The sequence below is a fragment of the Triticum dicoccoides genome, chromosome 1A (assembly GCF_002162155.2).
Source record: "Triticum dicoccoides isolate Atlit2015 ecotype Zavitan chromosome 1A, WEW_v2.0, whole genome shotgun sequence".
Classification (NCBI taxonomy): Eukaryota; Viridiplantae; Streptophyta; class Magnoliopsida; order Poales; family Poaceae; genus Triticum; species Triticum dicoccoides.
Genome location: NC_041380.1, coordinates 78204501 through 78217247, shown reverse-complemented (window position 1 = coordinate 78217247; position 12747 = coordinate 78204501). Strand labels below are relative to the sequence as shown.

Genomic DNA, 12747 nt, shown 5'->3' with positions numbered 1-12747 from the left:
GAGAGTCTCGGGCTACCCACGAGGGTGGGGGGCGCGCCCACCCCCCCTGGGCGTGCCCCCTGTCTCGTGGACAGCCCGGAGATCCACCGATGTACTTCTTCCTCCTATATATACCCATATACCCTAAAAACTTCGGGGACGAGAATAGATCGGGAGTTCCGCCGCCAGAAGCCTCCGTAGCCACCGAAAACCAATCTAGACCGGTTCCGGCACCTGTCCGGAGGGGGAATCCCTCTCCGGTGGCCATCTTCAACATCCTGGTGCTCTCCATGACGAGGAGGGAGTAGTTCTCCCTCGGGGCTGAGGGTATGTACCAGTAGCTATGTGTTTGATCTCTCTCTCTCTCTCTCGTGTTCTTGAGGTGGCACGATCTTGATGTATCGCGAGCTTTGCTATTATTGTTGGATCTTATGATGTTTCTCGCCCTCTACTCTCTTGTAATGGATTCAGTTTTCCCTTTGAAGTTATCTTATCGGATTGAGTCTTTAAGGATTGTAGAACACTTGATGTATGTCTTGCGTGGGATAACCGTGGTGACAATGGGTTATTCTATTGATTCACTTGATGTATGTTTTGGTGATCAACTTGCGGCCTCCGCCCATGAACCTATCCATATGGGTTGGCACACGTTTTCGTCTTGACTCTCCGGTAGAAACTTTGGGGCACTCTTTGAAGTTGTTTGTGTTGGTTGAATAGATGAATCTGAGATTGTGTGATGCATATCGTATAATCATACCCACGGATACTTGAGGTGACATTGGAGTATCTAGGTGACATTAGGGTTTTGGTTGATTTGTGTCTTAAGGTGTTATTCTAGTACGAACTCTAGGGCTGTTTGTGACACTTATAGGAATAGCCCAACAGATTAATTGGAAAGAATAACTTTGAGGTGGTTTCGTACCCTACCATAATCTCTTTGTTTGTTCTCCGCTATTAGTGACTTTGGAGTGACTCTTTGTTGCATGTTGAGGGATAGTTATATGATTCAATTATGTTATTATTGTTGAGAGGACTTGCACTAGAAAAAGTATGAACCCTAGGACTTGTTTCAACACATTGCAATACTGTTTACGCTCACTTTTATCATTAGTTACCTTGCTGTTTTTATATTTTCAGATTACAAAAACCTTTATCTACCATCCATATACCACTTGTATCACCATCTCTTCGCCGAACTAGTGCACCTATAAAATTTACCATTGTATTGGGTGTGTTGGGGACACAAGAGACTCTTTGTTATTTGGTTGCAGGGTTGCTTGAGAGAGACCATCTTCATCCTACGCCTCCTACGGATTGATAAACATTAGGTCATCCACTTGAGGGAAATTTGCTACTGTCCTACAAACCTCTGCACTTGGAGGCCCACCAACGTCTACAAGAAGAAGGTTGTGTAGTAGACATCACCCTCCGTTGTGTGTGCCGCTACCACCCTCGCCTTGGCCGCGCGCTCCATCCCTCCCATGCTGCGACCGTCTCGTGCGCTTGTCGTTGCCGCAGCCGGGGCCCCGCTCCCTCACCCGCTCACCCTACCGGCCTCCGCTGCTAAAGTTGCGCCCGCCGCCATGACCCGCTCTGCTGACCGCCATGCCCGTCGCGCCCGCCGGCGTTCTGCCATGCGCGCATAGCCCTGGTGGCCGGCCCTGTTGGTTAACACTAAAACCCCCCTCTAACCCTATGACATGCGGGCCCCCCTCCACTAATTAAAATGACTTCAAATAAACCATTAGTTAAATAGTTCACTGACATAACGGGCCCACTAACTAATTAGACTTTTTAAATAAATAAAACCTGGTTAACAAATTTTCCCATTGACAGAGGGGACCCACTGGTCAATTTGACTAGTCAGTAGTCAAACTTTGTTTGCTGACTCAGCCCCTGTCCCCACCCGTCATACACTTACACGCACTGTTGGGTACACTCTCTATGTACCCATAGCAATTACACTTCATAGATTTTCGAATTAAAATAAATCCTGTAATTTTTAGAATATTGTATAAATCTCTGAAAAATAATTTAAAATAATCCGTAACTCGAATGAAAATAATTTATACATGAAAGTTTCTTAGAAAAACGAGACGAATCCGGATACGCGGTTCGTTTACCTGTGAGATGCCTCTAATTATTTGAACATGGAACATTCGCCCTTCGGTCATCTGTCTGACACAGGTCCGGAACCAGGAAAACATTCCCGGTTGATTCCCCCCTTTACCTATGTCGTGTAGCCATACGTTAGGTCACACCCGGCACAACATATTGCCATGTTATGCTTTGTTTTCTTTATATTTATTGTTTCTTCCCCCTCTTCTCTCCGGTAGACCCCGAGACCGATGCCGCCCCTGTGATCGACTACGTCGACGACACTTCTTCCTTTATTGCAGAGCTTCCAGGCAATCAAACCCCCCTTGAGCATTCCGATATCGCCCATTTCTTTCCCTCTCATGCTTGCATTAGAACTGCTACTGCTTTCTGTATGATCCTACTCTGATGCATAGCCTGTTTTTGGTACCTGCTTTCATACCTTACCTGCTTATTCTAAACTACTTAGTATAGGTTGGTTAGAGATCCATCAGTGACCCCCACCTTGTCCTAGTTGCCCTGCTTTATGTTCGATGACTCGATCAACGTGATCGACGTCCATGCCCCAACACCGCACATCACCCCTCCTTAGTTGTACGACTCTGCAGAGTTACTATCGAGTGCCATGGGTGACACCTCATCAGCACTTCTGATGTTAATACTGTAGGGTAGCTATTTGGTCGTGGTCATCGAGGGTGGTTCCTCCTTAACCACTTCCGATACGGCTCTGTCGTACAACCCCTCAAGTGTGAACCTCGAGGGTGGTTCCTCCTACGTTTACCTTGATGATTACATCGAGTGGAATCCACCAAGGGTGGTTCCTCAGAGTTTCCCTTGATGTTTGGACACATGGATACATTGACTTTACAACTGTTACTTGGAAAGGCGGGTCGACCCTAAGGGGTACCCGCGAGTGATGTGGGGCCGGGTTGACCTGGAGGGTACCCGAGAGTTGAATGCGAGTCATGGGCGGGCATTCTTAGCCCTTGCCGCAAGTCCTCGAGACGGGGTGACGGGGTCACATCTTTCGTGAGTCTCTGCTCGTGACCGCACTACCAACACACTAACGGTTTGGATATTTGATCCGAGTAGGCCTATGGCCTTTTCGCACTGACCACCATGCGGGGATAAGTATGTGCACTCTGCATCGTATGTATCAGCCAAAAGCTCACTGACGTCAGCAATGGAGCGGCGCGCGTCGGGTTGGACTGCGTAAGCACCTGCCTTTTTAAGGAGGTTGACATGTCTGCTCACCGGCCGCCCTTGCAACGTGCAGGATTGCAAAGGGCGATTGGCCCATGACCCCTTTGTCGGTGTCAAAGCCGGCGGATCTCGGGTAGGGGATCCCGAACTGTCCGTCTAAGGTCGATGATAACAGGAGACAGGGGACACAATGTTTTACCCAGGTTCGGGCCCTCTCTATGGAGGTAATACCCTATGTACTGCTTGATTGATGTTGATAAATATGAGTATTACAAGAGTTGATCTACCACGAGATCGTAATGGCTAAACCCTAGAACTCTAGCTTGTATGGCTATGATGATGATTCTCCCCCCTCCAGACTAAGTCCTCTGGTTTATATAGACACCGGGAGGATCTAGGGTTACACAAGGTCGATTACAAAGAAAGAAATCTACATATTTAGTCACCAAGCTTGCCTTCCATGCCAAGGAGAGTCCCATCCAGACACGGGTGCAGTCTTCAGCCTTCATATCTTCACAGCCCACCAGTCCGACCCATGGCTAACAGGCCGGACGCCCGAGGACCCCTTAGTCCAGGACTCCCTCAGTAGCCCCCGAACTTGGCTTCAATGACAAGGTATCCGGCGCATAGGCCTGTCTTCGGCATTGCAAGGCGGGTTCCCCCTTCCGAACTCCAAAATAGTCTTCAGATGTATCGACGTGTCCGGACTTGTAACACACACCACACACAACTGCAGAGAGAATATAATTTTACACGAGCCCAATCTGCTGACAACTTTTCGTAACATGACATCACATCTACCTGGTCATAATTTCAAGCCGTTTTTCATCTGTCGCTCCACGTTCTGAGACGCGGTTGCCATTGGCACGTCTTGTCAAAGCAGAGATCGTGTCCTCTTATTATGGGATTCTCATCAATACGTGTGTGGGTAACCCAACCCGTTGTTTACACAGCCCTTGGGAGTAGGCGAGTTTTAAGGCAAGTAGGAAGGCGTTTGACATTCACAACCTTTATAAGGGGATAAGGATTCGTCCTCATTCCCCCCCGCCTTCTCCTTCCTCTGCCCATCCATTCTTGAGCCCCAGCTCCCAAGCTTTAGCTTCCTCCTCCAGAGAAAGCACTCCAACCATGTCCGATTCCGAAGTTGGTGGCAAGTGGATGGCCTCCTCTGTTAAGAAGAAAGACATCAAGGAGCTCCGAGGGGCCGAATACCTGGCCAAGGAGATCGTTCACCCTCTCCCGGTCGAGGGACAAATCACCCCTACCCCAGAGCCCCATTAGAGGGTTGTGTTACTCACACATTTCGTCCGCGGGCTAGGATTCCCTCTCCACCCGCTTGTCCGCAGACTGATGTTTTACTACGAGGTGGACTTCCATGATCTAGCCCCCAACTTCATCCTCAACATCTCGGCATTTATAGTCGTTTGCGAGGCCTTTCTCCGTATCCCACCTCACTTCGGCCTATGGCTGAAGACCTTCAATGTAAAGCCGAAGGTGGTGAGAGGCCAACAAGCAGAGTGTGGAGGTGCCATGGTGGGCAAGATGCCCAACGTCACATGGCCCGAAGGCTCCTTTGTGGAGATGGTGAAGGGGTGGCAGTCGGGGTGGTTCTACATCACCGAGACGTGTGAAACCAACTGGGCGGTGGCCCCTGAATTTTGATCCAGAGCTCCGCTGCGGCTCACCTCCTGGCAAGAGAAGGGCCTAACCTGGGGTTCTTCGAACGAGCTAACTGGACTCCAAAAGTGCGTCCAGAACATGATAACCAAGAGTATCAAACTTGTCAACATGATCCAGGTTATGCTCATTCGCCGGATCCTTCTGTGCCAACGCCGGACTTGCTATTTGTGGGAGTTTGATCCGGCCAAGCACCAGACGCTGCTAGAGCTCTTCGGCACAACACACGAAGACATCTGGAAAGTATTCTTCAAGGCCGGCGAGACACCACCGCCTAAGACCGAGGATCACGGGCTTAGCCTAAAACGCCAGGCTAACTCGGTAAGTTCTCTCATGTTTTCAAGGTGTAGCATTTACTGGCATATTTTTAGAAGGAGTCTAAGCCTTCCTATCAATTTTTTAGGCCTGGATCGACCTAGCGGGGCAGATTAACTGTCCGGCTCCGCTGCCCGAAGACCAAGAAACCCCGCTTCTGACGAAGATGCTGTTTTCGACGCCTTATGATGTGTCGGAGAAGAAGGCCAAGAAAACGGCCAAGGGGGCCCGGAGTGGCCTTCGCCGAAAAGGCACTTCGGACGTGACGTCCGAAGACGGGACTCACTCTTCGGTCGCCGAAGACGACGAGGAGGGGGAGGAAGAAAGCGACTCCCCCTGGGGGGAAGGAAGAAAAGGGAGGCCTCCCCAAATTTGGAGGCGAAGGCGCCCAAGAGGGGGAAGGGCTCCCTTGCGGATAACTCCGCGTGGGACGCCGATAGCAGTCCGGAGTGAATGCCCCGGACCAAGCCTCGGGCCGCCTCGTAAGTACCAAAACCCATATGGACATCTAAATGCCTGGCCTCTCCATTTTGTAATATTAATATGTTTAAATTATGCCATCACAGTCCAGCCCACAATAGCTCTCTGCGGATCCTCAACAGAGGGTTCGCTAGATTCAAAGGAGATGGCCAGCGTGTCACCGCCGCCCGCTCACTCCCCCAAGTCCAAGGACAACGCGGAGGTGTTGTCCCGAGGGACTTTCCCGGGCCGGGGAGAGGCTCAGGAGGCGCCAGAAGGCGATGCCTTCGTCGTCGGACACCAGCGGGGGCCGATCCCCATGTAGACTGGTGGTGAGGAGGGCCGTGTTCAGTCCGGCCCTCGGCCGGACTCGATTCCGGAGACCGATGCGGCTCCCGAATCCGGCACGCAACCTCCTTCGAAAGAAGGGGGTATGCGTATTTCGCCGTTGACCCCTGTCCAACACGGGGCACCGGATAATCTGCTGGAAGCGCTGCGAGGCGCTTCCATTGTGGATGAGCACCGTGTCCTTATGTGCACGGTAATCGAGAAGGTTTAGTCCGCCAAAAGCGGACTGACCAAAGCCTGCGCTAGCCTTTTAACAGCCTTTGAGGTAAGTGATGTAATTGTAGAAAGGATATCATAGTGTAGACAGTAGCCCCTGATGCTCTGTTCGGTGTTCGGAAAGAAAAGCCGAACAGAGGATCAAAATAATTTTCGCATGAGTCTAACATAAGATGTCGATGTGAATAAACAGGCGTCCCTGCTGACTGCTGCCGCTCATACTGTGGAGGTTTCTGGCCTGAAGCAGAGCCTGGAGCGGGCCGAAGAAGAGCTCGGCCTCATGAAGATGCAGCTGGAGGACAGCCAAGGTATGCAGTGACCTGCGCGTATATTTAGGAAGGATGAATGTTTCGTGCTGACTAAAGTGTCATGAATTTTATTAGGGGACACGACCGAGGTGGCGGCCCTCAAGAAGGCGTTAGCCGAGGCCGAGGACAAAGCGGCCAAGGAGCGCGCCGCGCGCGAGAAGCACGAGGCCTGGGTCGGCGAGGTCCAGCAAGAGCTTCAGGACACCATGAAGAAGTACGAGTCCTTGGAGCGTGATTCTAAGACGCAAGCGTCCGAACTTGCGAAGGCCCACCAGAGCGCACAAGAGGCTCGAGCCGAGGCCCAGAGCGCCCTTCAGGAAATCCAGGCGGCCAAGAAGATCGCGGCAGGTAAGGCTTTCATTATGCAAAGCAAGTCTGTGAAGGAAATGTTCCTTTTATTTACCCGAATTTGGAGCTCTCCAGGGGCATTTACGGATTTGCCGCGCAACGTATCAGATGCTGCTGAGTTCTATCGAGCCGAAAAAGGGAGTTCTACGGAGAAGCTGTTCTGGTCTCAATATCTTGGACCAGAACATCCGATGCCCTTCAGCAACCAGCTGAAACAGCTGGTCGAGCTGCACAAGGCGGCCGAGCTAGCCATGAAGGACCTGATAGTCCGGCTATGGCCTGCCGCACCGATACCCAGCAGCTACTTCGGACTTGTGAAGCGGCTTGTTAGTGCCTGCCCACGGCTTGAGGTTATAAAAGCGGTCGGTCTGTATTGAAGGTGCCCGGATGGCCTTTGCCCGTGTCAAGATGCACTAGGCGAAGATGGATGCCAAGAAGCTGATGACCGAGGGGCCGCCTGAGGGCATGGAGCACCGCCGACCCGAGTTATATTTTGATGGTGTCCTAGAGGGATCCCACCTTGTGGTGGAGCAATGTGCGAAGGATGTTATATTCCCAAGAAAATATTCGTATTATCATGTCATGTAACATGAAACAATGATGTTATGTAATATAATGCTTGTTATGTTTTAATTTTTTTCCTGTGCGGCCGTGTTGTATGAAATATGAGGGTTGGCCAGTCGTCGGCTTCAGCCCCCACGTAGGTAGTACGGGGGTGTTTGAGATGGAATCTAAACAATCTTGATTCAATTATATGGTCCTTGAAGAGTTGTTTAGCGCAACGAACCGGGCAACCAGACTATGCGACTTGAACGCCCTCACTTAGCCATAGGAGTTTTACAATAAAGACATGGGCGCAACCCCTAGTATCCGAACTAGAGTGCTATAAGCGTCTGATCAAGAAGTACCGATCCTTCGCGTAATGCGGAAGAAATCTCCAACACCTAAAGCGCACACCACATGCACACGTTTTAGGAGCCGTCATCATCATCGGACCACTGACCCATCTTTAGAAGAGATATTCGCATCATTTGCCAGTCCGGACATCCGCTGACGCCACCACAACGCCTAACAGTGCCACCGCTATGCGCTCATCCGTCCAAACATGAAGACTCCAAAATAGAACTCACCGAAGGTGCCGCCGATGCAACTACCAGACCCTCCACGCCGTCACCGCCGATCCAAAGATATATGGCGCGCCGCCGCCGCCCGAACAGGGCTGGTCGCCGCGCCCGCAGCCCGAGCCGCCTCCGCCGCCGCCGCGCCCGCCGCCCGGGCCGCCTCCGCCACCGCCGCGCCCGCAGCCCGGGCCGTCTCCGCCGCCGCCGCACTGCAGCCATCGATCAGATCGGGCGTGCCTCCATACGAATCGGGGCCCCGCACAACCCAGAGACGTGGGAGAAAGGTGATGTCCTCTGCCACCGCCGTCCGCCCCCGGGCTTAGGCCAGCGGCGTCCCTTAGCGGCGGCGGAGGGAGGAAAGGAGAGAGTGTGGGCTAGTGGCGGCTAGGTTTTTGGGTGCCGCCCGAGTCGCCCTAGCGGCAGGCGGCGCGGAATTTTTTTCTAATGATTTCTTTGTACTATTTTCCATAGAATTTCTAACATTCACTCAAACCTCTTTAAAATAATCCTTTATTTCTTCTACGATGCAATCAAACAAGCCAAAAAAATCCTATAGGGGATAGGATTAAGATGAACATGCCATGTTAATCCTACTATGTTTTTTCTATTCTAACGTTTTCAGTTGGCTTGATCCAAACCCTTTGCGCCGTTTGCTCCGGACCTGCTCCCCGGCTGGGCAACATCGTCGCGGGTGGTGTGATCGAAGCATCTTTGGCCCCGACGCACGCACGCTCCTACGCTCCCACACGCAGCTGATGATAAGAGCATCTATAGTGGCTTGTGCAAATGATGGTTTATATCAAATTTAGACTACCACACGCCGAAAAACGTTTTCAGTGGCTTGTCTATTGCATCGTTTAAAATTTAGACAATGTCTAAACTAGCTACCCGTCGTCCACATTTGGACAACCAAGCCACAACGTCTAAACCAAAAATGTTGGCTCATGAGCTCAGCCATTCACCAATTCGGAGCAATTGGAGGACGTCGGCAGGGAAGCGGCCGCGCCAGTGCTGGACACGGAGGTCGTTGCGCCTGGACCGCCGCCTCATCAGGGTTGAACCTGTTGCTATTGTTTATTTCTCGTAAATTATATAGGGTGTTGCTAGTGTTGAACCTAAAATAATTTCGCGGCTGGTTTATTTTCTCCTTTATATGTCTTGCGGATGGAAAAAATAAATAAGAACAACTCAGAAATGACCAACATAAGATTTTTAGAAAATATAGCTGCTATAAGATACTATTAAAATATATGAAAGAGAAATAGACATCATGTATATAGACAATCCGCTGAAAAACTTAGGTTGTCTAAAAGAAAATCTTTTTACACCATTGTGTATATGTAAATATAGACTATCAAATTTAGACAAGCCACTAGGGATGCTCTAAGGCATGGACTGCCCGAGCCCGTGCCAGCTCAAGCTGCCATCGGCGCCATGATGCATGTGCGCCAACAGTACTTCAGATTGACTCTTGTCCGTCCGCGGCATCATGAGCGGCGGGCACCGGGCACAGCTTTAAACAGGGTAGGACATGTCAGGATTGAATACTGCAGCGGGAAGCAGAAGCGATCCTGATCCATTGATCCTCCCCAGCAGACACTGTACCCGGCCTATCCTCTGACACGGAGAAGATGCCGGAGCAGTGAGCCATTTTACAGTCTCACAAAGATTTTACAGCTTCGTTTTGCCGCAGCCCTGCTCGGAGTTACCGAGCCTTGCTGGGTGCGCCGCTAGCCTGCTACAGAGTCCGCCGCTGTCGGAGCTAGGCTACATTGCTCGTGGGACCTGCGGATGGTCGCCGGGTGTCTGCTCGTGCTCGGCCTGCGCTGCCGTGGCGGCGTCGTTGCTGACGGGGCCGGCAGCCATGTGAGCGCCCGCCACCGCCGCCTGGTGGAACGGTGGCGGGGGAGGCATCGCGTGGCCGCCGAACATGGGCGCGCCGGGCATCATCTGGTAAGGGAACTGCGCGGCGCCGGCGGCTGCGACGAGGCGCGGGTCGAAGGGGCCCATGCCGTACCCCATGGCGCCGAGGTGGTGGTGGTGGAAGTGCGCCATGGGCGGCATCTGCATGTGCTGCATTGCCATCATCGGCGGCATGCACAGCCCGGCCGTCCCCATCGTCGACATCATCTGCACCTGGAGCTGCAGGGTCTTGAGGTACTCGATGGCCTCCTCCAGCATCGACGCCTTGTCAATCTTCATCACCACAAACATTGGATGTTACTTTGTGCTCTTGTCAAAGTATTTTTGAGCTTTCTTGCCAAGGTTGATGGATCGTGTACCTTGTTGCAGTTGGGGATGAGTTCTTGCAGGGCGCGCATCTTCTCGTTGATTCGATCCCTTCTCCTCTGCAACAGCAATTTCATACAGCAATTTAGCTATCTTCCAAGGAGGAGTACCAATTTAGCAACCGGAAGAATGCCACTTCGGTGTACGGTGTGTATTTATTTTGTGCATTCGGGATCGCTACTAGGACCTACCCTCTCCGACATGTTGTGCACTTCGGCGGTGCGGCCGCGCTTGGTGCTCCTCGCCGCCGACCTTCTCAGCCCGCCGGCCTCGTCGTCAAGGTCCTGCAGGCAGATTGCGTTTGAGATTTTGAACCAAGAAGAACAGTACTGCGTTCGCGGTGTTAACCATGTATGTGTCCGGTGCTCACCTCGTCGTCCTGACTGACCGACCACTCCAGAGTCTGGTGGCTGCTCCTCTTCAGCTGGCTCCGCTCGCCGTTGTCAGAGCAGACAGACGAGGTCGTCGCTGTTGCGGGCGGCGGTGGCATCTCGGAAGCCCTCGCCTCCGATTGCAATCTCTGGGGTAACGCCGCAGCCCTCGGTTCCGGTTGCAATCTCGGTGGTAACGCCGCAGCCCTCGCTTCCGGTTGCAATCTCTGGGATAACGCCGCTGCCGGTTCTGCGGCATGCTGGACAGGCACTGGCGGTGCCAGAGGACGAGGCGCGGCCACCGTGGCGGGCGACTCCCTGGGCGGCTGCAGCCACGCCGTCCTCTGCTCCGAGAACAGCGGGGTGCTTCTTAGCCTGTTGGTCTGCAGCAGCGTGGACTCGACGGACTTGCTTCCCGCGGCAGACGGTCTCACGCTGGCCTGCGGCAGCGAGCGCTGCAGGGGCCTCGAGAAGAAGGAGAAGTTCATGACGCCCTCGCCGGTGGACCGAGGCGGCGGCGGCTGCTGCTGCTGCTGCTGCTGCTGCTTGGGGAGCACAGGTGGCTCCGGCAGCGGCGGCACGACGACCGCTGCGTGAGACGTCGATGGCGCTCCGGCATCTCTGCCCGCCACCGCAGCGGGGAGGTCGGAGAACCCGGGAAACAAGGTGGAGAAGTAGTCCTGGGGCAGCGGGGCCGTATCGCCGCCGCCGCCGTCGTCCACGCCGATGATGGGGTAATGTTGCAACCACGGCACGGCGTCGTCGTCGTGCCCCTGCGCCATCGCCGTCGCCGACGCGGGGTGCTTGGCGAGCTCCTGCGCCTTCATAGTGCCGGCGGGGCTGCAGGAGAAGGGCGGGAAGGGCGACGCCGCCCGCCGGAGCGCCGGTCCGTTATCCCAGAGCAGCTCGTCCAGCTCGTTGCCCGGCTCGCTCCTACGCAGCAGCATCACGCACACGCCATCAGTACCCGCGCCCGCGCGCACACCAGACTAAGCTAAGCTAAGCTAGCAATGGCCGGCGAATCAAGAACCAAGAAGGAAAAGGAAGAGCACGGCGGCCGTGCGTCAAGAAACTCACATCCCCGGCAGCGGCAGGCGTGGATATATAAACGACGGAGGTCTTCCAGCTCCTGCGGCGACAGGTGTAGCTCGGCCGACGCCTCGCCGCGGTTGGCGGGGTATTATTTTATCTCCCCTCTTCCCGTCACGAGTCACAAGCGGAGCTGCAGCAGCTGCAGGGAAGGAGGGGTGGAGGAGGAGTAGCGCACGCACCAACTCGACGCAGAGCCGTCTGAACCCGATGCGCGTGTGTGAGCGGGAGCAGTTAAGGAAGAGCGACGCGCCACCTAACGAGGCGTCGCCATTGATGCCAACGGATGCGGCACGGGTGGGGGATGGGCAGCGGGAGGACGAAGTGGGGGGCGCCCGCCGAGCCGTCGAATATATAGCCGGGACGGCGATCGAGAGGGGTGGCGGAAGCTCGTGCCGCTAGACCACGACCTGTTTGGTGCCGCACTGTCTGCCCATCACCCGAGTGATCTCGATCCGGTGGCTGCTGGCCTACCGCCTATCCTCGTGGCCGGCCGTCGGTTACCAGCCAAACTTTCTCTTGCACGGTTGTGTCCAGGGTCTCGCCGCAGCTTTCACGCGAGGGCGGGTAACATTTGCGGACACTCCCGCGTTTCCTCCCACCGGTCCGCCACCAACACACGCTAGTTGCTCGACGTGCATGTAGTATGTGCTCTCGTGGCATGCATGTGTCCGGATGTCGAGGCCTGCGTCCGGCTCTGTACCTACGACGGGCGGCACCACCGCCAACTTCTCCGGGACAACGTCGGGCAGTCCCCTCGGCGTTTTCAACGGCTGTAGTCCGGTGGCCACGGCGGTGATGGTGCACGATTCGTTGTCCTTTGGTGCAGTGAGAAGTCCGGTAGGACCGAACACATTAAACCCTTCTCAAATGTTTAAGCGGACAACCCAGTAAGCGCTGGACCTAGAAAAGTCAACCCAAACCAAC

At 53.9% G+C, this 12747-nt stretch overlaps 1 protein-coding gene across 2 annotated transcripts; it reads right to left on the bottom strand.

The window, feature by feature from the left end:
• Window positions 1-9312: 9312 nt before the first annotated feature.
• LOC119364251 (transcription factor APG-like) lies at window positions 9313-12166 on the bottom strand. Of its 2 annotated transcripts, XM_037629702.1 has the most exons (5): window positions 11809-12166; window positions 10731-11664; window positions 10552-10644; window positions 10354-10419; window positions 9313-10267 (listed from the first exon to the last, which is right to left on the bottom strand). In XM_037629702.1, coding segments are annotated over exons 1-5 (1524 nt in total). In that variant the 5' UTR covers window positions 11811-12166; the 3' UTR covers window positions 9313-9838. The 2 variants fall into 2 exon arrangements, with proteins under 2 accessions (XP_037485599.1, XP_037485592.1); XM_037629695.1 differs by lacking the exon at window positions 11809-12166 and having other exon boundaries at window positions 10731-11802.
• Window positions 12167-12747: the final 581 nt, after the last annotated feature.

Bases quoted from the DNA above. Each gene is read 5' to 3' on its own strand.
- LOC119364251 (XM_037629695.1), bottom strand. From the start codon at position 11,678: ATGCTGCTGCGTAGGAGCGAGCCGGGCAACGAGCTGGACGAGCTGCTC. The intron at 10,645-10,730 runs GTGAGCACCGGA...ATCTGCCTGCAG, and splicing joins CGGTCAGTCAGGACGACGAG to GACCTTGACGACGAGGCCGG. The intron at 10,420-10,551 runs GTAGGTCCTAGT...TTGCTGTTGCAG, and splicing joins TGCACAACATGTCGGAGAGG to AGGAGAAGGGATCGAATCAA.